Raw genomic sequence first — 23,992 nt, forward strand, 5'->3', positions numbered from 1 at the left:
CTTTTAAGTAAAATCTATATATAAAAATATATCAAGTGTGAGAGAAAGAAAAAAAAATTGTTCTTATTTATCTCTCTTCACTCTAAAAGTCTTATTTACGAGTCAGATTAAGTTTATTAGGGAGGGTGGTAGCAAGAAGACAGGCGGGAGAACAAGACAGGAGGATGGACGGGGCAGAGAAAGCAGTAAAGCAGAAGGATAAGAAAAGGACGGCCAAACAGGCCTGAAATGGGAAGTGCAGGAAAGAAAATAAAAGTTTGGGGTTTAGGTGGCATGGAGGAACAACACTTCTTATTCCCACCCAACTTAAATGAATTTGCATCTAGGAAATGATCTTCATAGCAAACAACAGAACCAAAGAGAGCCAAAGACAGTACTGCCCAAATTATTGATCAGGTTTTGAAGGGGAAGAATTTATCAGCCTTTATTAGTAGTTTGATCACAATATACATTCGCAACGCTGCTTAGGAAAAGGCATCCCAGTTCTCAACTAGTCTTTTTCAAGGATGCATCATATCTCTGTACATCTAAACTACAAAGTAACTGAAGTATGGAACCTCAGCTTTGAGAAGGTGCAGCCAGACAAAATTAGCGTATGCATGGACATATATATATATATGCCTCACGTAGTTGCAGTACACTGTAGAGCTTCAAATAGATAAATAAACAAGATGACCTCCTACCCATTTTCTTCTTGTCTCGAACTAGAATCATGTGCCAAAGATAACCCAGTAAATGTATTTCTGTTTCTTTCATCCTGTTGGTTCTCAACCTGAGCCTCCACATCCTGCACATTCACAGCATTAGCTGCTTGTGTTTGTGCACGCGACTCCTCCAAGGTCCGGAAATAAGCATAAGGTCCCCAACCTGCAGGCAACAATGTGCACAACTCATATATAAATGACTTCAAAGGAGAACTTCAATTTAAATCCACATATGGCAATCTGCTACTCTGATTTTGGTAACCTACGCTGAGATCAATTACCCTTATATGATACATTGAAAACAGATCCAGGCACCTCGGTAGTAGAAACACACCCTTACAACCTACATCACATGGACTCTCAAGAATGTATTGAATGCCCATGTCTAACACAAGCTAGTAAATTAGTAATTGATATGGGACATCTGTTGAACATGCCTGCTGCCAATATCTATCTGAGGAATATATACACATTCTTGGTTCACAAGAAGCTCCTAATATGTTTTCATGATCAGTTCTCACATGGGTATTTTCACTGTAAGTTCAGTTCCCATGTCAAATACAGTTTCATTCATGGAAACATCAAATTTGAAACTGGAAATGGAACAAAGAAAAGAGATGTTTTGGAAATTCAACCATGTTCATGTAATGGTTCACAGCAACAGCAGCAAATAAATAAAACTCCAACCACTCACTTCAGAGGATTTGTTTAATCATGAGGCAGAAGCTTATTCATGTACTTTTACTATAAACCCCCATATTTACATACAAGAAAAAGAAGGAAGAAACAAAAGGAAAGAAAGAAAAGAAAAGAAAAAGGTGAAAAGGGTTAGGGTTTTGGGCAGGCGGGGATTGGGATGAAAAAGATGATGGCAATTTTTGCCCTTTCAAAATTTTTTTTTTAAAAAAAGATGGGCATATTTAACATTTCTCTTACATACAATTTGCATCAAAAGTGAATCTACTGAAACAATCAATTTTTGAAGTACTGCACTTGAATTCAACAGTCAAACTAATTACAACAATCGGATCTTTATTATTCTCAAAAAGAAATCATTCAAGCAATGGTTTATAGTTGTGATATTGGAATATCATAGGCATCAGTTATATGTAAAGACAAAACAAATTAAGCATGAATGGCTAGCAAATTTCCTGGGAAACTGTATTCCAGAAATAGGTAAGAAAGCAATATGACACAATTTTGGAGGAAAATATAGATAAGAAGGTACCAAGCTTCTTATGATGCAAGCATGACTCCAAACTCTCAGATATCTTAAGACTAATGTCAGACTTACTCCAAGTCAGAAATATATATTAACACATTGTCTAGGTAGCCATGCAGTTTAGGCTGGGTATCTTAGTATTCCAGATGCTCATTTTTTACTAATTGGAGAGCTACCATTGTTAAGCAATTAGGATTTAAAAAAAGAGGAAAAAAAAAGAAAAAGGAAAACAACTATGTTTATCAAAGAATCACTAGAACAACCAGAACCTAAACAAAAGAAAGAACCAACACATTACACACCTAATTCCAAGGATTCGGCTTCCTAGATTAATTAAGAGGATGTGGAACTATTTACAGCCAGATCTCAACGTACCTCAATGAGTCAATATACAATTTCTACAAGGTCAATATGGTAGGAGAGGCGTTCCATTATGATAAAAATTGGCAGGGACCGGTTGGTGGGTAGGGAGACCTAGCCTATCATTTGCAGTTTGGACTCATCAAAGCAAGGAGTAACACATAACAATTCTCTTTACAAGACAGGACCTAACAAAGAGGGTGGAAGGCCCAGTTTTAATACAAGGAAGGAAACTTCATTCATCTCTTCTGCATTTTGGCTACCTAAGAGAGCCAAATATAGTTGATGGCCTTATCCTAGCTCTAGAAAGGGAAAAGAGAAGAAAGTAAAAGCAAAGTTTTCAACCAAATCTTAGACTTAACAAGTACTCTCCTTCCAGGGAGGGATCCAACCAAAGACCCACTTTAAATATGTAAAGGCATCATGTAAGCTAGGGTGTGAAATCCTTATCTACCTAGAATCATAAGAATCTTCTTAAGTTTGATGGTACTCTGGCTGGGGAAAGCTGCTTCCAGCTTGGCTTGTATTCATAGTCTTTTACCATATGTTGCTAATCTTCGTATGTCCATGTTCCAACAAGAATATCTTCTTGGTTTTAAAACATCCAAAAAAGAATAATTTTGATTTTTTATACCCATTTCCTATTTAACGAAAAAATAAAATTAGAAAAGGAAATTCCTTTAGTTCTTTCTTACACTATAAACTATTTTTACACACAATAGTGCTTCATTTCTTGAAAGCCTGAAGTTCAAGATGGTTAATATCAGTATGCAGGCACAAGAAAAAATGTGAGCCTTTTGGAGTAAGAAAGATTAAAGTTTGTATTTTCTACATGTGTATAGACAGACACAGACATATACATACATGCACAAGTAGATAAGGCCACCAATTGAATCTTCATAAGTTTTATAATCTTTCATAATGCAGGCAACTTGTTGTAAAATAAGGTGGGAAACAGACCCCGTGTACACTGAAACAATACAAAGAGAACCTCATACAAACGGTGCTCTTGAACCAATACAAGACCTTCAAACTGGACGCAGATTTTTCACATGGACTTGAAAATGCCCTGAAGCAACCAACCAAGCATACAAGCATATAAGAATTATTTCATTTAATATTGATAGCCTGATATACATCATGGGCTCATATCCAAAGAGTTTATACTTTTAGGAAAATTGATAGTTTAACATGGTATCAGAGCCATGATTAACTAGAAGTCTTGGGTTCAATTATTTCTTGCTGTCTGTTCTCCCATCTACTTATATATTATATGTAACTGCCAATCTGTCTCTCCAGCCCACATGTGTGCCTAATTTCCTTTTTATTCAAATATACCCAAGAATACAAAAAAAGGGCTACATTCCTAGCTTTAGTTGCAAATAATTAGATTTCTTACCACCCTAACCTCTTAGGAGATCATCAACTGTTTCAGGGAGAAAATAGACAACATTTTTCTCCATCTCTTCACACATAACCTCTATTAGTTATCAATATCAAGAATCTTATTCCTCACCTCTATCCAACACAAAGAAGTTCACCTCAAAGGGCTACCCACATCCATGCTTATTTACTTATTTCTTATTTATTAATTTTATTTGGAGATCCTAGCCACAGCCTCACTCAAAAGCTTCTGGAGAATTTAATTCCTTTTTTAAAAAGGAACACTAACTATGAACACTCCGCTTTGACCCCTCTTCTGAATAACATATTCTCCTCGAATCAAAACCTCTCTATTCCAATGAAACATGGACTAAGATTACCTTCTGCCATGGACTAAGATTTCCTTCTACCATTACAAAGGATTCACATGAGGACCTCCCAACCCCTCCAACACATGTTACCCCACTTTTTCTTTTCCAAAGTCCAAACGCAACTCTGGAAAACATTCCACATAACATGCCCTAAGCAAAGGGCCACTGTATTCCAACCTTATCTCCAGCTAAGAACATGAATGCCATTTACCTTATCATGAACTTGTTCATAGCCACCGAATGCCAAACCCCAAGCCACCCATTTCCTTTCCATCATAAATAGCCTTTTCATCCTCCAAGTGTGATTTAAATTCCTCAAAAACAAAAATTCCCTAGAATTTTCTCCAACCTCTGTGCCAATGAAAGTGGAGCAGCGCAAAGAGATAGTATGCGAGCAGGCTTGATAGGGTGCTCTGAACAGAGGAACACAACAAAATGAACAGGACAATCAAGCATAGCCAAAATTCAACTATATGACTGCTCATTGGAGTTTGTTAGCATAATCAAGTTGAGCTCAACTACTATCCTTAATTGTGAATTAAACAAGCAGAGTCCAGTTAGCCCTTGTCTAAACGTGAAAAAGGCTCATATAGATATTTGTTATGTAAAATAGGCATTTTAATTAATCCTTTTATGATCTTACAGGTCAATTTTTAGTATTTTTTTTCTTTTAAAAGACCTACTTTTATATTATATTTGTCTTTTTTCCTCCCCCTCAAAACAATTGAAGTACAAAACTTTTCCTAAAAGGATATTAAGTGAGGCTTTACCGATAGCAACATGACATGGGACATTGAAAATCACTTTTTATTTGGAAAAACTAATGCTATTCAGTAATTCAGTATCTATCCTAGACTGATGCCAAAAATTCAAGCAAAGCCTAGTGAATTGTAGAACCTATCAAGGTGAGGCTAATTCTTGAGTCAAACTCAAGCCAAGTTCAATCATCATTTCTGATTAACCAAGACAAGTTCAAAGAAGTTGATTTGGCCTTGCACAATGACACCTCTAAAGTAAGACTAACCCCTCCAGTTAAAATGTCCTTTTCTCACCTGCCAATCTCCTCTACAAGCGGCCCACCCAAACCCAAAAAAGAAGCCCCAGAATTAAAATCTCACTACTGGGCATCCTAAGATGGTCACCAACTCTTCTTGCATTTCCTCATTTACCAACAGAACCAACCCGCTCATCAATATGTTCATCCATTTTCTTCACCAGGTGTGTGTCCCAAAGAATTAAACTCACCAAATTTGAACACCAATCCCCCTCCAAAAACCAAACCTATATATAATCCTAACTTCCAAGTTCCAACTAAACATGCATGTTGTAGTTAGATCTCACACAAACTGCTAAAAATTTCAGAGTTCATTATCTCAGGACTGGACATTTTTTAACCTTTTGTAGGACAAAATTAAGAGAGCTTTTGGGTTTCAATCAACAATTTTGAATGAAAACTCACTTTCTCTAGTTAAACTTCATGAATAGTGGCATAGAAAGTTCTAGTAATTAGTTTCTTATCAGTAGATTCCTTAGTGAAAAAAGAAAAGGGTTTTAAGAATTAGATAAGAACTGCAATGCAGATAAATAGCTAACTCAGCAGTTCTTGTTTAAAATTTCTAGATTTTTAATCTCCATATTTAGCCTCAAGGTTTACAATACTTTTGTTTAATCCTTAATCCATCAAATACAAACTGCAAGCACATTTCTAATAAAAATACAATGTAGGACAAGCATGATAGGGTTCGATATAGGCCCTAAAGAAGAGACCCCATTGAAAGAATGTTGCAAGCAAACCATTCCTTTCCATCAAAAACAGATTACTAAAATTACAGTTAGGCTCTGTTGAATAAATCTATTGCATAGCATAAAATAAAAGTATGACAGCCCATAAAAGTATGACAGCCCATTTTATGAAAAGTGACATCTTAAAAATAATAAAGGAACCCACTTCCAATCATTCTGAAGAAATGCACAACTTCTATCACCAACTATTTCAATTATTGTTCCATGAGAACAACAGCAGGAGGATTTGCCAGCACCAGTTATAGGAGCTATTTTTCCCAAATACCAAAAAGGCATTAAACACTTAATAAAAAGGGCAAACAAAAATGAATCACAAACCTTCAGCATGATATGGGGGTGGGAAAAAATGCAAATAGAAAAATGTAGCCACAACCAGTCCTGCACAAAATTCACTTCAAATGATTGGTAAAGATAATTATTGGAATATATCCTTCTAATTATGATTAATTGGTGAGAAATAATAGCACAAACCTAGCAGACCTCCAGCAAAAACATCCTGCCAGTGGTGCCTATAGTCATCCACTCGAGAAATGCCAACAAGAGTTGCAACAAGTAGGGGAAGAAACACAATGCAAAGTTTTGCAACATGGCCTCTATTGTCAAATGCTCGTATTTTTCCAGATAAGTACAATGATAGAAACCCCAGGCCAGAGAAAGACCCTGCATATTGAACCAAAATCTCCTCAAAGCCAAGACACAATTTGAATGACTCAGCAAACATTATATGTGTTAAACTTAATTATAAATCTGTTTAAACTTTTCCAATAAAGTACTCCTTTCTATCCAGCATTAAATAAATGTCCATTAATCATAGAGATGTAACGATAAGCAGTGCTCCTTACATGCAGTATGCCCACTTGGGAAACTCTTATGCCCATCCTTTATGGTATCCTTCTCACCATGACATATAACATTTCCCCACCGATCATAAACCTGACACATTAAGTTCCCTAATTAACATGCCAAGTGAAATTGTCCCAAAAAAAATACTGTTCCATTAACAAGCTACTATGAAAGAACTTGCATTTGTGAGAAGCATACATCCTTCCCATCAGGAAAACAACGCCAAAAGAAGTCTGGTCGAGGTCGACCAACTGCATTTTTTATTGCATCAGTAATAACCACTGTTACCAGAACAGAGAATAACAGGCCTGCTCTAGCAAATAAATCAAACCATCAGTTCAATCTTTCAAATAACACATCAATTCCTATTGCATACAAGAGGAATTATTACAGATAAACCATGAGGAGCCAAAGATCTTATCACCTAGGATGGCATGATGAAGATCATAGACATCTCTCCTACGAAAATAGATGATGAGAAAAATGGTTATAGGCAACAGAACTGAATACAACTGATAACACAAATGAAAAAACCCTCATCAATCAGAATCCTCATATGAGAGATATACACAACTAGGATAGTATTTAGACTTGATAACAAGAAACCTACCGGAACAGCCCAAATTGGCACGGTGTTATTCTTAAAAGGATATTTAAGATCGACCATCATATCCTTTCCAACAAAGCGATAAAATGGGTGGATGGCATTCAGAACAATCACCATGACTAGAAGAAGAATCAGTATCAGCCAGTCATGCATGTGTGTCCTTGCAACTGTGTATCCATGGGACCTTACAGTATGTGACGCAAGCTGGACCTGCCTCATTCTGCTCTGTTAAAACAAATATACAATGCCGTAATCAGATATGTCTTAAACGTCAATATGTGACTGCAATCATTGGATTGTCAGCTCCTCCAAAAGAACATGCCCAGAATTGGTTTGCAAGGTGAATAGAGAATAATGAGACTGCAGCTTCCAAATAAGCAATGTGAGAAATTTAATGCCAGAACAAGAAGGAGGATTGCTGATATTGTTCACTGGTTATCCTGAAATAATCCTGTAAGGAGATGATTTCTCCAGGATGACAACCTAATCCAAGACAATTATGAACTCATGTCTACTGCAGTGTCATAGAAAATGACATGGGAAGACAGATGGACATTCCCAATTGTCAACAAAGATGTCAAGCCTCAATGTTGATAACTAAATTGAAAAAACTCCTACATGTCCTTGATCATTCCAACTAATAATTGAAATAAAGGGAATGTGAATATATAAAATCTTCATTTTTAAGCTATTAAAGAAATAAACAATTAAAGAAGTCTATATGAAAATTTTACTTCTTAGCCAAAGCAATAAAAATAAATAAAGAAACAAATCTCATCATTCTTCTATGATTAAAGAAGTCCAGATTGACAATTTATTAGCCAAAAGAATTGGCTAAGATCATCTAAGTGGAAGTGTGATAAAATAAAATGGAAAAAATACCTCTTTGTTCTGTTTTAATAATGGAAGGTTGAGAGATGAGCAACAATCACCAGTAACTCCAGAAACCTCCAGGCTGTGTCTTGTTAAATCCTAGATAAACCCCAGAGAATCAATCTTCACACAGAAAGTAATGAACTCAAAAAAAATCTCTAAATTTAACCTCAAAATGAGAATATTATTAGTTTAAGTTTCACTATCAGGACTTATGAGGTTATCTGGCTCCTACTTTTGGGGGTATGCACATCACTAAAATAACTAGATATGAACTCTTCAAAAGGCAAACGAACTCCATCAAACTTCAAGCCAAGCACTTCAAATGGAACAGACACTGTAAACCACTATTTGATATTTCAAAATACAAATCTTATCCAAATCAACTAAGATACTTGCAACACAGAAAAGAGATGATCAACAGAAGATGAAGAAACATAATGAATGAAAACCATCTTAAACTAAACCCATTTTCCCAAACACATTTCCCAATGCCTACTTGGTCAAGACAGTAAAAAATTCCAGCAGTATAAAACAGAGCAATGCATCCATCAACCAAATAATAATAAGCATGTCCAAGTCCATGATATCAGGTAACAAATGATTCCAACAAAAGTGGTTTATCTGAAAAAAGAAAAAATAGAATGTGGTAAAGCACCATTTCTAATTAAAATGCATCAGACAACCATTGCTGGCTGGCACACATGAAACAACCACATATTTGATCCTTCCTGTTCACCCTGGTCTCTGCATTCTATAACAAAAGCAATCTACTAAATCAGGTGTTCCTGTAATGCAGTAATAATTGCTCATGCAAATTCTTTTTGCATATGATAAGGGAACAAAAAAGATGGATTAACCTATTGGATTAGAAGGATAGTAATTGATATAGAGTCATATCACCAATATTGAGTTGAACTGAGGAGGCCTCACACTCTGAATAAAAAGAATCCTTGAAACCATGATTACTACACAGCTTAATGATTTAAGATTGTACTTTTACTAAAAGAAACAACTGCTGTTAGATTAGGTTCAATGAAAATAGCACTTGGGATGAAATAAAATACATAATGGGAATGGAGATGGTCGATGCCAAAGGATGATAAATACGTATTATCACAAATATGGAAAAAGAAAATGTAATATATTAATTATTCATAAATCACTGCAGCTTCCTGAACAAAGAAAACAAAATGCTTTGCAGTTTGTTTTGATATGTAATTATCATTCTAACAATTGGGTAAATCATTTAACCTAATAAATCTTTATATCTTACCCTTAATGCACTAGTCCTCACTCCTCATTGTACTAGTAAATTAGCCCACAGGCAAAACAACTGAATTAATTCCTTGTTTGGATTGGCTCATGAAAAGCCAAAAACTCTTTTTTAAACTGAACAAAAGCTTAACTAATTCTCTTCAAAAGAGTTAAAAGCTTCTTAATATGAAATCCAGGAAAATGCTAATTTCTCATAGAAGCTTTACTTTAGCTTATACAGGAAACTATTTATGTTATAGTATCAATATTGCCCTTTAAGAGTTATGGCTTCTTCCTTGAGCTATAGGCAAAAACAAAGAGCTGTACCCAGAGGAGACCTAACTAGAAAACTTGATTATTATCATGAGAGCACAAATAGAAAATCACCAATCATCCCAACATCAAACTCAATAAATTAAAACACCTCAAAATCAAAATGTCAAAAAACAAATCAAATTTCTTCTCCAAAAACACAATCCGAACTGAATGCCTGAAAAAACATCAACCATCCATTAATTTGATTTTCAGTCAATCACCCATTTCTTTCTTTTTGAGAAATGACAAGGCCACATGCTTAAGTAGAATCGCTCTCTGCTACAACGCATGGCAACTACATAAGAACTAAACCCTACCCACAAAATGTCTTCCCGGGAAACTATAATTTGAAAGAAAAAATTGAAATAAACAAGGGAGAGACCAGTTTAGGAAACTATAATTAAAAAAAATGATATAAAAAAGGGAGACGCCAGTTCAGGAAACTATAATTTAAAACCAAAAGAGAAAAAAAAAAAATGAAATAAACAAGGGAGACCAGTTCAATTGCAAGAAATCAAAGAACAAAAGGCCCACTAACCTGAAAGCTACTCCTGAGATTCTTTAAAAGGGGAACAGATTGCATACTGTACCAATACATTGATTAACCCAGCGAAAGAATGACACTCCACAAAAGGATATCAGAATTTCTTGGTATCAAATATACATGTATGTATCCAAATAAATGCTTAAACCGTATAAGAAGTTTCCGAACACACAGTACACACACCAAAAAAAAAAAAAATAGTGATCTTATGTGGACAACACAAGGAATCTTATCCACAAGAGAAATGGGGTGAAAAGGGATGGTGATTTTTGGAGGGAAAAAGAATAAGAAAAAGTGAAAAAACCCAAAAAAACAAAAAACAAAAAAAAACAGGGAAATGAGTTGATGCCCTTGATTACCTGAAAGCAACAGGCTTAGGGGTGGAGCAGTGATGTTGCCAAAAGGAGAAAAAGGGGTTGACCAGGGCCCCAAACCCAAGTGGGCAGAGACAAAAGAGAGAGAATGAGAGAAGGAGGCGACAGTGAGGAATGAGTTGGGCTGAGCGTTGCCCTTGTGCTGTTGGGATACAACGCCAACACGTTTGGTTTAAATGCATTGGCTGCCGCTGCACCGCCTCTCCTTATGCTTAAGATGGTAAACAGTTAAATCCCATCACTCTCTCGCCTACTTCCCCATTTTTCCCCTTTTGTTTTTTCTCTTCTAAAAACAATTTTTATTTTTATTTTTTAAGCTTGATTAGGTAAAAGGAAAATCATTTTTAGAAAATAAATTTTTTTATCTAAAAAACTTGTTGAATTTTATGTTTTCATTAATATAAAAAAGGTAAAAAATATAATTAAAAAAATCAAATATTATTTTATGATATACATATATTATACATATCAAAAAATAATATTTTATTTATAGCAATATTTTTAATATTAGTATTGATTTTATATTATGATCTCCTAAGTTCTTTTATGTCTTTTTTTTGCTTTTGATTTTCTATAAAATCACTTTAATTAAAAAAATTGAAAAAATTAATAGAGGATTTTCATTTTTTTTTAAATGTTTTGAGCTCAATTTTCTAAAAATAAAAAACAAATGTCATTTTGGATATATGATTAAAAATGTTGGATAAAAGTGGATTTTCAAACACTCGTGTAAAAAGAATTATAAAATAATTTTTTTTTAAATAATTCAAATTTTATACCCTTTTAAATCAAAAGTAATATTGAAGGAGAGTGAGACTGTGAGACACCAACGAACCTGATATTCCCATTCCCAAATACTAATACTAAACGCTAAATGGCACGTCAAAATCAACCCTTTATCCTTTAAGAATAAAAGCTAATTATTAACTCTATAGTCCGGAGTGGGGGCCCCACGTCACGTGAGCGGGTGATCTGGTTTCAACTTTCACTAAAATTTAAAACGACGTGGACTGCCGACAGGTGACAGGTTACATCCACATATGCATCCTCAGATTGCTATGAAAAAAGATTTATTAACGTTGTAATCAAGCAAACCAAATCCCAAAATCTCCCTTCAAGCGACGCTCCCCCGAGCCGACCTCCCTCTTCTTCCTCGCTTCTCCCAAACCCTCCCGCAAGATCCACCATCTATGGAGTCGCCACCTCCGCCTCCCAATTCCGGCGCCAAGCTCCGTCTGATGTGCAGCTATAATGGCCACATACTCCCCAGACGCCACGCCAAGTCACTCTGCTACGCCGGTGGTGACACCCGCATCGTGGCCGTGGACCGCCGAGCCGCCGCCAGCCTCTCTGCCCTCACCACCCAGCTCTCCCAGACCCTCCAGATTCCGTACCAGTTCACTCTCAAATACCAGCTCCCGCACCACGACCTTGACTCCCTTATTTCGCTCACAACCGACGACGACCTCCTTAATATGTTCGAAGAGTACGACAATCTCCCCGCCTCACCTACGCCCTCCCGCATCCGATTGTTCCTCTTCCCCTCCAAGCCCGACTCTCCCGGGTCGGTCCTTCACGACCCGAAGTCTGAGTCGTGGTTCTTGGACGCGCTCAATAGCAGCGCCAAGGTTATGCAGAAGGGGAATTCATCTGATTCGGGGTTTGGTCATTCGGATCCGTTTCCGGCTGAGAACTTGGTTGGTATTAGTAGCGGGGGTTTGGATTCATTTTCGGTGCCCGAATCGGTCGTATTGGAGACCAATTCGTCGTTTGGGTCGACTTCTTCTTCGGTTTCTGTATCTAATTTGGCTGCAATGAGGGCTCATGTTGAGGATAGTGGTGTTAATTTGCAGGACAAGAAGGTTCATTTGCCCTTGTCCGAATCAATTGAAAGGTATAATCTGAGTTCTATATCTTTTTTAATTGCTAATTCTGATTTTTTATGTTTGGCTCCTGGGAAAACAACGAACATAAGAGACCAAATTAGGGTTTTATGATATCTATGTTTCCAAAGCCATGGAAGATTTCAATGAATGAAGTAGGGCTCAATTTTCTTGATAATTTCATAATGGGGTTCATAAAACATGAAGAATTCAGGGGCTGTTTGGTTAGCTTTTGGAAAAGCAAATATTGAGGCAGATGTTTTCTCTAAAGCAGGAAAACTACTTTCAAAACGCTGGCCAGAGCTCCTCTATTCTTCTTTTCCAAAATCTTCTTGACAACCAAGCGGAGCCTTGGAAAATCCAAAAAATTTTGAGGCATTTTTCTTGTCAAGAGCAATTAAAAACTCTCTTTGATGGTTTAATTTTACAGTGAAACTGTTGTTGCGAGTGTCATTTCTCACCCACAGACTGGTGGTCATGAAGACCCAGTTGTTAATATTCCTTTGGTGGACAACTGGGATTCTTCTAAGCCTGTTGGCTCAGAGAGTAATGTCTCTGATGCATTCGCTCGGATCCAAATTCATAAGGCAGTTGAGGTTTCTGGTTTTCCATCATCTTTACAGTTGGATCAGCAGCAACAACAATTGCAATTTGTCCCTGCTGGTGCTCAGTACATAACCCATTACCCCACTGGCCCAGTGCCAGTTTCTTCCTACTACCCAATATATCAACCACAGCTGCAACAGCAGCAGCCAACCTACTATCAATCCAATCGGCCATACCCTGTTTACTTGCTCCCTGTTAGGCCACCACAACCTTACAACTTCTCCATGCAAGGTAGTCTTATTGACTCTGCTACTGTTGCTTCTAGTCAGCCCCCAATGCATCTGAATGCAACCATGATTCCATCCCAAGTAGTTTACAAAGAGGTCACTGCAGCTCCACCCCTGCCTGATTTAGCCACAAAGGTTACTGGAACAGCCCCTGGGGTTACCCCACTAGTTCATGTGCCATCTAATGAAAATCAGCAGCAATTTGTGAGTATTCCTCAGATCCATCACCCAACACAGTCTATTCCTATTGCGTCCATGGAAGCTGCCAATTACAGTGCATTTGAGGATGATCCTGCACAGAGCCAGATATATAAAAGTCAGCCTCCAGCACCCATATTGCCTTCTCAATACCAAACCATGACCAATGCTACAAAAGCACTGTTATCAGAGGCCTTGGCACAGTCTCAGGCAGACAACATTAAGCAGCAAATCAGAACTCCACAGCCAAAATGAGCTAGTTTTCAAGAATACAATTTTGACAGAAATCTTTTGGTAATTTTATCTTTGAACTTTCTGTTTTGGTTTCTCATCTTGGTATGGTTATTGTCAGTCTTCTTTCTTACTTTCTCTATGTCATGATATTCATCAGGTTATATGTAGTGTCTGAGATTATAGATTTATATGGAAAATTTTTATATACACATGTTGGGGTGTTTGTTTAGCGAATGTCTCAAATATCGATTTAATATATAATGAATTTGTTTTCTATCTCGAGTCCTTCTTGTAAATGGGTTTGGATTCTTATGCTTGTTGAATTTTGTCAAAAGCAGAACTGTTCTTGTGACATGGGAAAGTGAGATTGCTAGAGCTTGTATCTACATATTGACAATATATCAACATCAACTTGTGCTTATCAAATATTGCAGATCTTCAAGTGTTTTAGAAATGGTATAGCTTATCTTATTCTTCAAGGACACAGTTGTCTAATATAAATTGCGGCTGCAGGAGCTTTGGACTTCTCATGATGGGGATCATCCATTTGAGTAATAATGACTTAGGATCACCATTCATTCACTCAACACTGGCACCGCACTCTCAGTAATGATAAGGATGTCATCTTCCTTTTCCTTTTTCTTCTTGATTTTTTCCTTTCACTCACCTCATTATGTTTATGACAGCCATTGCTTTTTTCTGTCTGGCTGGGGTAAACGGTCATTCCAGCTGGCATGTCATTTCTTTGATTGTAATTGTGTCTTCCTTTTGAGTTTGTGGCATTTGTGTGCTATTGATTGTTCTCTATGATCCTGGGGTCTGATTGGTACATGGGAATAAGAATGAAAATATGAAAATATGATTAGGGTTGAGGTGATCATGATACCATGTTGAAGAGAGCAATCAAAATCCTAGTGAGAGGGGAGTTTTTGCTTCCAATTCTTATTCTAAAAAACAATCCAAATGCATTAATGAAAAAAAAAATAGAATTGATTTCTTACTTCCATTCTTTATTCTAGCATTCCAAATGTGACCTTAGAGTTTTGTCAAGCCAAAGGAGCTTAAATTCTACAAGGAAAAGCTTGAATAACTCATCTTCACATCTTATATAAACCTCTAAGCAATGACTTGTTTACATGTTATTATTGGAATTCCTGCAATGGCTTCAAAGTATCAGTAAGGTCTCCATGTTTTGCTTACATTGTGGATAAAATATTTTCTAGAGAATGAGAATTATGTGATGTTTTGAATTAATTTCTTTGGTATTTTTTTTCTTCCAATTTTTATGTTCTAATTCAATTAATTGTTTAAATCCAAACTATTTTTTTAAGTTTAATAAGAGTTCTTATATGCTAATTTTATGAGAACGGTTTATCATTTATGTTTGAAAAGCTAATCTTTCAATTTTGAAATAAAGATAATATAGAGCATGTTTAGGAAATGTTTCAAAAAATAATTTTTTATTCTTAAAAATAGAAATTAATGTTTTTTTTTTTGAAAATTTATATATATTATTTGTTTTTAGTTGTTTTTTTAAAAAGTTATTTTATAAAAAGGTAATTGAATTGAATGATTAAAAATAAAACATAATAAATAAAAGTTATTTTGAAAGAATATTTGAATATACATAAAAAAACAAATGACAACATATTAAATACTCAAATAAGCTTTTGTTCTAAAAAAAATATTATAGTTTTAAAAAACGGTTCTCAAAAAATATTTTTGAAAACATTCTAGAAAGATCCATAGTTTATGGGGGAAAATTATGTTTTTTTACTTAAAAAGCTTGTATATCAAGACCCCTAATCACATGTATGGCGTAATGGTAAATCAATAAAGGCTCCAATCTATCATTGTCTTAGAATTCAATCGTGCCATATTCATTCTCGACTACAATATATTATGATGGCAAGTATAGAAATTTGATTGAGAATGGAAAAAGATTGACAAATCAGCCATTTAAATAATAGTTCATGACTACACTTGGGCAAATTGATGAGGACATGTCATCAATCCTAATAGAAAGAAACAATTATAGAAAAATGATGTGTCTTTTGAACTATTTCTTTGATAAGCCTATTATTTTACACGCAATCTATCATATAATTTTAGAATTAATGTTTATCATAACGTTTGTCTTAGTATCGTGAAAAATCAATTTTATTCCCATATCTTTGGATTATTTTCTAGAGTAAGATAGAAATTTTTAAAAATTATTAATATAAAAATTGAATGTCAAACTTATTAAGATTTTGTTTGACTTTTTTTACATGATATTATGATTCACATTCATTATATCGAAACCCACACGGAATAATTTCAAAATTACTTCAATGTTGAAAAACAAATTTTGGTGTTAGCATATTCATTTGATGCTACTTTTTGTTTTTCACCTCTTCATTGTCTTATACAATTTAATGTCTTAAAAAGTGGTACTAAACATCATGACAAGACAAAATTTTATTGAGAATTCCTTTGTCAATTTTATTAATCCGAGTAAAAAATATTTTTTAAAATTACTTTTTCAAGAAATTCCAAAGAGTTTATTAAAAACAATTTTAAATGAATAATTTTAACTTATTTATTTGCAAAAAAAGTTTTAATTTACATCCGATAAGTGATTTGATTTAATTTTATTTGTATTCAATTTTTATCTTCAAAAAAGTCATTTGCACTTATTATTATTGAAAGAATTTATCAAGGAATTTCAATTTGACAATAAAAATGATTTTTATTTACTTTTCATAGAAAAAAGGAATTAATTTTTACAACTCTATTTATAAAAATACTTCAATTTAATTTTTACTTAAGAAAAATGATTTTTACAAATTAATTAGAAAAAAAAAAAGTTTTTTATTTATTTATAAATTTATCTACAAAATATGTTGCAATTCAATTTTATTTACAAGCAAATTGATTTTTATTATTTTTCTAGGAAACAAGGCTCTCATAATTATTTACAAAAGTATTAAAATTCTTGAATTTATTAAAAAGAAACGAAAAAATCATTTGAAAAGATTTCAACGAAATATGTCAAATAAGAAAAGAAGAAAAGAAAAAAAAAATCATAATTGTATTCACAAAAATATTCCAATTTGATTTTTATTATTTATTTATTTTAAGAAAGGAATTTTTATAACTTTGATTTAAAAATGAGAATTTTACTTTAATTTAAAAAAAAATCATAACATTATCTAAGACGAGAATTTTGCTTAACTTTATTAAAAGGGACCTATTTTTTTAAAAAAATGAATTTGTTAAAGAGAATTTTGTTTAATTTTATTAAAAGGACTTGCATTTACAAAAAATAATTTGTTTAAGAGAATTTTGCTTAACTTTGACTTGTATTTACAAAAAAGAATTTGTTTATCTTTTGAAAATGATTTATAGAATGAAAAAAATGAAACTAAAAATCAAAATAACAAGGGAAATGTACCTATGTACAAGTTGAGTCCCAACTTTCCAAAACAAAGCCCAAAAATTCCACAGAGCAGACTCCCTCATTATCTTAATACCAACATGAAGAAGAAAAAAAAAACCAATAAAGGAGCGTCTCCTTTTTCCCCCCCAAAATAAATAGCAAAAAGATAAAAAAAATAATAATAATAAAAATCAGGAAAACCTTGTAGAGTCATCTTTTCCTTCCCATCAAGTCGCCCTCCTGTCAATCTTGCCACCTCAGTCAATCAAATCATGTAAAACAAAATCCAGGGTAAGATCAAAGAGGAGAAACCCAAATGCATGCCTAAGCCTAATAAGAAAACAAAGGCTTAAGCCTAAATCCAAACCAAAATAGCCTAACTCAAAAATCCAACAAGCAAAGCTCAAATGAAATGTATAAACAAATTCAGGCTCAAAAACAAAACTTAATAATGCTTAACATAGTATTGAAGATTAACATAAGAGTTTTACCTATTTTGGAAAACCCGGAGGAAGAACAAATAGGTAGTCATGAATGGTGGTAGTGCAACAATGGATGGAAGATGAGGACCTTTATGGTTGATAGTAGAGGATGAAAAAGGTGGATAATGGTGTTGCGTAATGAGGAATTGTGGACGACAAATCTAGGTTAGTGATGAATATAATGGGTTTGGTGAAAATGGAGATAGAAAAATGGTGAGAAAGAGATAGATAGAGAGAGAATGAGAATGAGAATGAGAATGAGAATGAAATGGAAATGGAGATATAGAGTGGGAGAAATGGTTGGTCGGAAGGAGGGCAATGTCGGCTACCGATGGTGGTGTCTTCGTCGGTGGTGAAAGGCATGGGTATATGGGATAAGTGATAGAGAAGGAAAAATAAATAAAAGGAAAAGAAAATGGGGGAATGAGTGGTTGTGAATGGGGATGGAAAGTGGGTATGAGTGGAGAAAATTAAGGCAAAAGTTTGGGGTTAACAAATATGCATCTTTTCGATAGGATCTAGAAGTGAAGTGAGCGCATACACAAGTGAAACAAAGTGGGATCTACCGAAGAACAACAGAGATCACCAAATTTGTCTTATTATAACACCAGTTCTTTAAGATCACGAAAGGTGCTTAATGATCTGCTAGTAGGGAAACATGTAATGTTTATGTAAAACTCAAAGAAAGGTTCAATTAATTATGACAATTACAATGTCTACATGAAACACCAAGAACCATGCTGTCAAAAAGGAGAATGTGCAAGTAAACAAAAGTAGGAAAGAAAAGAAAAGGAAAGAAATTGATGATTAAGGAGGTTGACTTAGGGCTAATAAGGTAAAAGCAAAAAAAGGCTAGAAGTTAGGGCATGACACTAAAGGAAATATAAAAAAGTCTAACAGTCAGGGTGCGACACTAAAACGAAACATAAAAATGTCGAACAGTAAGAACACGATACTAAAGAAACTAAAAAGACTGGACAATTAGAGTGTGACACTAATAGGAAACTAAAAAGGTCGGACAGTCAAAGCGTGACACTAACAAAAACATAAAAAGGAAGTCAAACAGTTATGACGTAACTTTAGAAAAACATAAAAGAGGTTGAACAGTTAAGGTGCGACTTTAGGAAATCTAAATAAGAAAGATCGGATAGTCAGGGCGTGGCTCTTGGACATATAATTAAGAAAAGTTGGACAATCAAGGCACAACTTTAGGAAACATAAAGGAAATATTGGATAGTCAAGGTGCAACACAAAAAAAATAAATAAATAAATAAAGGAAAAGTCAAACATTTAAGGAGCGACTTGAAGAAAATATAAAGAAAAAGTTGGACAGTTAGGGTGAGACTTTAAAGAAACAAGGGGAGTTGGGCAACCAAGGTGTGACTCTCGGAAACATAAATAGGCCGAACAGTCATGATGCGACTCTAGGAAACCTAAATAGTCAGACAGTCAAGGTGTGACTCTAAGAAACATAAATAGTCAAACAATCAAGGCATGATACAAAAGAAACATAAAGGAAAAGTCAATTAGTCAAGGTGCAACTTGAAGAAAACATAAAAGAAATGTTAGATAGTCAAGGTGTTGCTTTAAAGAAACACGAGAAGGTTAGACAATCAAGGCACGACTCTAGGAGACAAACGGGTCGAACGGTCAAGGTACGACTCTAGGAAACCCAAATGGTCAGATAGTCAAGGCACAACTCTAGGAAACATAAATAGTCGGACAGCCAGGATGCAACATGGAGGAAACATAAAGCAAAAGTCGAACAGTCAGGGCGCAACTTGAAGAAAACATAAAGGAAATGTTAAACAATTAGGGTGCGACTCTAAAGAAACACAAATAAGTTGAATAGTTAAGGTGTAGTACGAAACAAAAGAGATGTAAAATAGTAAACTGACAAAGCTAAATAACATAAAACATCCATGCTAAACCCCAAATAATAACTGAATTGACCAACAAGAACTATCACTATGAAGCAAATGAAAAGCCTAAGCAATAAGAGAAAAAATAAGAGCTAGCGACATAGATCATGATAACAAAGTCAATTGTCAGGGTGTAAGAAATAATTGAGTAATCATGGATATAAAGCAATTGATGGGCACACAAGTCTCCTAAGGCTCAAATGCGCTAACATGGCATGAACAAGAAATGAATTAGTCAAAGGGATAAAGAATCCTCTATCCAAGGGATATGCCCTAGTATGTAGACATCAACACATCTTTGTTGATACACATGAACATCACATATCAATGACCCACAACAATGACTCACATGAAAATTATGTGCCTACCAACAACCTCTAATGAAATTGATGCTTCAATGGGCTTAGGTGCAAAAACACCTTGAAAGGGGTATGCCTTGGTGTAATTACCATTGACATCAATATACCATACTATGAATTGTCATCAATCAAAATGGTAATCAAAGGCATGCCTTAGCATAACATATAAATCATCGAGTTATCGAGCAAGAACAATTTGAAAGAAATTATGCCCTAGTATGATGGCCATCCAAGTCAATGAATCATATCAAAAGTCACAAAGCCAAACAGGAGGATGTGGAGTATACCCCAACAAACAGATCGGGAAGTCACAAAGAGTGAAAGCATCATGAAGGAAATATGCCCTAATATAATGACTATCCATATCAATGAGTCACACTAAAAAGCCACCAATCCAATCAAAATGATAATAGGGGGTATGCCTCAATATAGCATATGGATCACTAAGCCAAATAACTCCAACTCCATGTCCACAAAACCTTTACACATGATCAAATAGCAAATTGCCTTACGTATGCTATCATGGATATGGTGAAATGATGAAGGTGACCTACCGAAGAACACTCGAGCTATCATGTACATTGCTGAGGATATCAATAATGCTCTAACTTTCCAAGACTCTAGGTGATCAATGTCATAACTTGTCAAGAGTTTATGAACCGCCTTGCTCTCGTAGACAAAAACAAATGACTCATGGGATAGCATTCTAACAAGTAAGGAATGTAACTACAACTCGAAGGTGGCCATGCCCTAGCGTGAGGGCTAGGTAAAATGTCAAGTTCAAAACACATTGATGAGGAACCTAAATATTATACCATATCCTCATGAAAACATGCCATCAATAGGTTGCACCGTTGGATTAAGTTAGGCTTAAAGCTAAGAATACATAAAGAATATCTCTAAAAGATGAGTGCCTGAAAATACCTGAACTTCTATCAACTCTCAAGCACCATCCAATCAAAGTCTGTCGAATATAATGCAAGATCTCATGGCCTCAGGGTGGTCTTAAGGCACGGGACGTAATGTAGGCTTAGGTTAAAGGTAAAAGAAACAATAGAAAATTAGGCTCAAGCACCCAATGATAAATCCCCATATAAATAAAATGCAATGCGTTGTAAATCTCATAGGTGAAGGATTTGGGCAATACTCTGCAAAGTAGAGGTAAAGGTTAAGGAAAGGAATATAACTCAAGCAAAGATGGAAGTAGTCCAAATGATAAGGTGAACTAGGTATGAGAAACCAAATGAATCAAATGAAAAATATGAAAACAAAGATCAAAATGTCTCAAGTATGAATAACAATATAAGGATAGAAACTGCAAGATGCGAAAGACAACAACAAGAAGGGAGAAAATGTCATTGCGGATGAAAAAGAACTATATTAAAAGAGAATGATAACTAGTTCATCTCAAAATGTTGAGAAGAATCATACCATAAGTAAATGGAGAGATGGAATGAGCTGATTGAGAGACGTCCCAAAACCCTAAACAACCACATGTGACCCCTTCTCAAGGACTATATCATCATACCTATAAAAAGGAGATATCCCCACCCACATGTATACTCAATGAACAAATTCACTATGTGGAAAATCTACCAACACATACATGATATGATACCCCCACAGGAATAGTCCCAATGTACCCATAAGAAAGAAATTTCCTAACTTACAAACTTACTCAAAGTACAAATGAACCCAATGGAGAATCCATTAACACATACAATCATGCATAAGAAGAAGGTTTTTTTTTTTCATCATTTTTTGTATGTTCCCCATGATCAAGCATATGTGACCAATAACATGAATCATCCACTAGTTATGTATATCTAGAAAACCATATCCCTCATCCAAATACAATCATGCTATCTTGAGAAAGAGAAGAACCCACAAAACCCTCAAGTCTCAAAATCAAACCCATAAGGAGATGAAATGATGGGTGACTTGATCTTCATCAACATAAATATGAGTGAACAACTACTAATCTACTGTGATAGGTGATGAAACAAAGTGTAGAAATAGGAAGAGAAGAAAAAAATTAAACAAAAGAGCAAAAGTTAACAAGAACAAACCAAAAAGAAAATGAACACCCAATGACAACAACTCTATAAAAGTATATGTTGAATGATATGAAATGGAAATAAAAATAAAGGGTGACGTAACATCACTCTAGCTACAATCGTTCATAAAATCTATGATCACACATCTCACTCATAGCGAGGTCCCAACCCAATGCAAATATGGTAGTTAAGGCAATAAGAAACAAAAGACTACTACTATTGCAAGCCTCAAATGGCTAGCAAAAGATCATATGAAATCTAAAGATGATCATGTATAGGGCTAATCGAAATGAAAGACACCCATCCTCTAGCCATTATCTCAAACATAGTACTTCTTTAGCTAATCCACATTGGTCAGCCTTGAGAACTGATTTTCATCCAAATCCATTAGCCATGCAGCCTTCTTTGGGGTCAACTCTCTAATAATGTAGGATCCACTCCAATTAGGCCTAAACTTGCCATATGGGCTTCTAACCAATCCTCTAAGAATCCTTAACACAAGATCATCTTTCTGAAATTGCCTGGGCTTGATTTTCTAAAGGCATAAGCCATCTTACTCTGAGAAGCATGAACATTTTCTACTACCTTCAATCTCCTCTCATCTAAAAGGCTAAGCTGATCAAAATGGGTTTGGGCATACTCAACCTTAAATATTTGTTGTTTTAGTGCTACCCTTAACGATTCCATCTCTATTTCAATTGATAGCACTGCATCCATGCCATACACCAAATAATAATGTGTGGCTCATGTAGAAGTGTGAAAGGAAATACGATATGCCCACAATGTTAGTCTCAAGAAGTATCAATTATCTTCCTCAAAATCCTCTTGATGTTCTTAGTCACGACCTTTACTAACCCATTAGTCTGGGATCTGTATGTGATTCGTTCCCAATTGGTGTCTCAACTGATTCATGTCCTCTCAATGGTCCCTGACAGTGGTGTCATTTGATTCGTGTCCAGCTGGTGTCCCTTGATTGTGGTCCTTAGAAGGGAGTAATCAACAAAATTTATAACCTATTACACCATGTACTAGGATAGTCTTAGCTAGCATAGCATAGTGGCTCTAGGGTCGTTCACTGGGATGGGTTTTCACTTCACAATTGATATTAATTCAAGAGCTGAATTGATGCCTTTTCATTTCAAGGTTAGCTTTAAAAGAAAACATAAATATGTTTGAAAAAGGATTGGTTTTAAGCTAACCAAAAATAGTAACTGATTTTACTTACAAAGAAAAGTGTTTCTTGGAGTTTAGATTACTAAGCTCAGGTTCCTCATACAAAAAGGAGAGTTCCGGTCACTTGTTTCTTTTCCTCACATTAGAGAATTAACATATAGTTAATTCTCTAACCGGTGTGGTACAGATGCTTCCCTTTAATAGGTTCAAACACTAAATCCCTCTCATTGATGCACCTTACAATGGCTCGTGCCTCTCACCTAGCATTTGCCATTCAAGGTGATCTTTAACTTTGGACTTCCCTTCTCAAGCTCGCAAGAGATAACTAATGGATGTCTCCTTAGAGTCCAAAAGCTTACCAAGTGTTGGCTATTCTAGAAAATCCTACCTTCAAACCACCTCTCAAAGGCTCTCAAGAGATAAACTAGTGCATCTCAATGAACGAAGATCATTTGCCTTATCAAGTGTTGGCCCAGGTGAGTTAAAGGCGTTTTAAGTTAATTAAAAAGATAAAAACCATTAACGGGTCACACTTTCTCGTCATTAAAAACTAAAACAACAAAACTTCCAATTTATGCATGAGGAAACTTACTCGGCTTTCTTCACTCCAAGAGACAAAGAGCCTAGCTTCTCATCCTCTAAGGAAAAATCCTCAGAGTTTTATTGACTAGTAAGAAAACTAACGAGAAAACAAAAATATGAAGAAGAAATAGAGCAAGTGCTCTGTTCGTCGATTCCATATATATTTTTCTTAAAGAAAATTACAAACTATAT

At 35.1% G+C, this 23,992-nt stretch overlaps 2 protein-coding genes across 4 annotated transcripts; one reads left to right on the plus strand and one right to left on the minus strand.

Moving 5' to 3' along the window:
- Positions 1 to 397: 397 nt before the first annotated feature.
- LOC100241275 (putative lipid phosphate phosphatase 3, chloroplastic) lies at positions 398 to 10,808 on the minus strand. Of its 3 annotated transcripts, none has more exons than XM_010662090.3 (9): positions 10,642 to 10,808; positions 8,176 to 8,265; positions 7,297 to 7,518; positions 7,111 to 7,198; positions 6,885 to 6,994; positions 6,686 to 6,776; positions 6,315 to 6,503; positions 6,162 to 6,221; positions 398 to 867 (listed from the first exon to the last, which is right to left on the minus strand). In XM_010662090.3, the coding sequence occupies exons 3-9, from the start codon at positions 7,510 to 7,512 to the stop codon at positions 680 to 682; spliced, it is 942 nt and encodes a 313-aa protein (XP_010660392.1). In that variant the 5' UTR covers positions 7,513 to 7,518; positions 8,176 to 8,265; positions 10,642 to 10,808; the 3' UTR covers positions 398 to 679. The 3 variants fall into 3 exon arrangements, with proteins under 3 accessions (XP_010660392.1, XP_010660390.1, XP_010660391.1); XM_010662088.3 differs by lacking the exon at positions 10,642 to 10,808 and adding an exon at positions 10,277 to 10,595; XM_010662089.3 differs by lacking the exon at positions 10,642 to 10,808 and adding an exon at positions 8,825 to 10,264.
- Positions 10,809 to 11,721: 913 nt separating this feature from the next.
- On the plus strand, positions 11,722 to 14,086 carry LOC100246403 (protein PAL OF QUIRKY). Its single transcript, XM_002281028.5, has 2 exons — positions 11,722 to 12,550; positions 12,970 to 14,086. The coding sequence occupies exons 1-2, from the start codon at positions 11,847 to 11,849 to the stop codon at positions 13,823 to 13,825; spliced, it is 1,560 nt and encodes a 519-aa protein (XP_002281064.1). The 5' UTR covers positions 11,722 to 11,846; the 3' UTR covers positions 13,826 to 14,086.
- The last annotated feature ends 9,906 nt before the right edge of the window (positions 14,087 to 23,992 follow it).

The sequence above is a fragment of the Vitis vinifera genome, chromosome 14 (genome assembly GCF_030704535.1).
Source record: "Vitis vinifera cultivar Pinot Noir 40024 chromosome 14, ASM3070453v1".
Lineage (NCBI taxonomy): Eukaryota > Viridiplantae > Streptophyta > Magnoliopsida > Vitales > Vitaceae > Vitis > Vitis vinifera.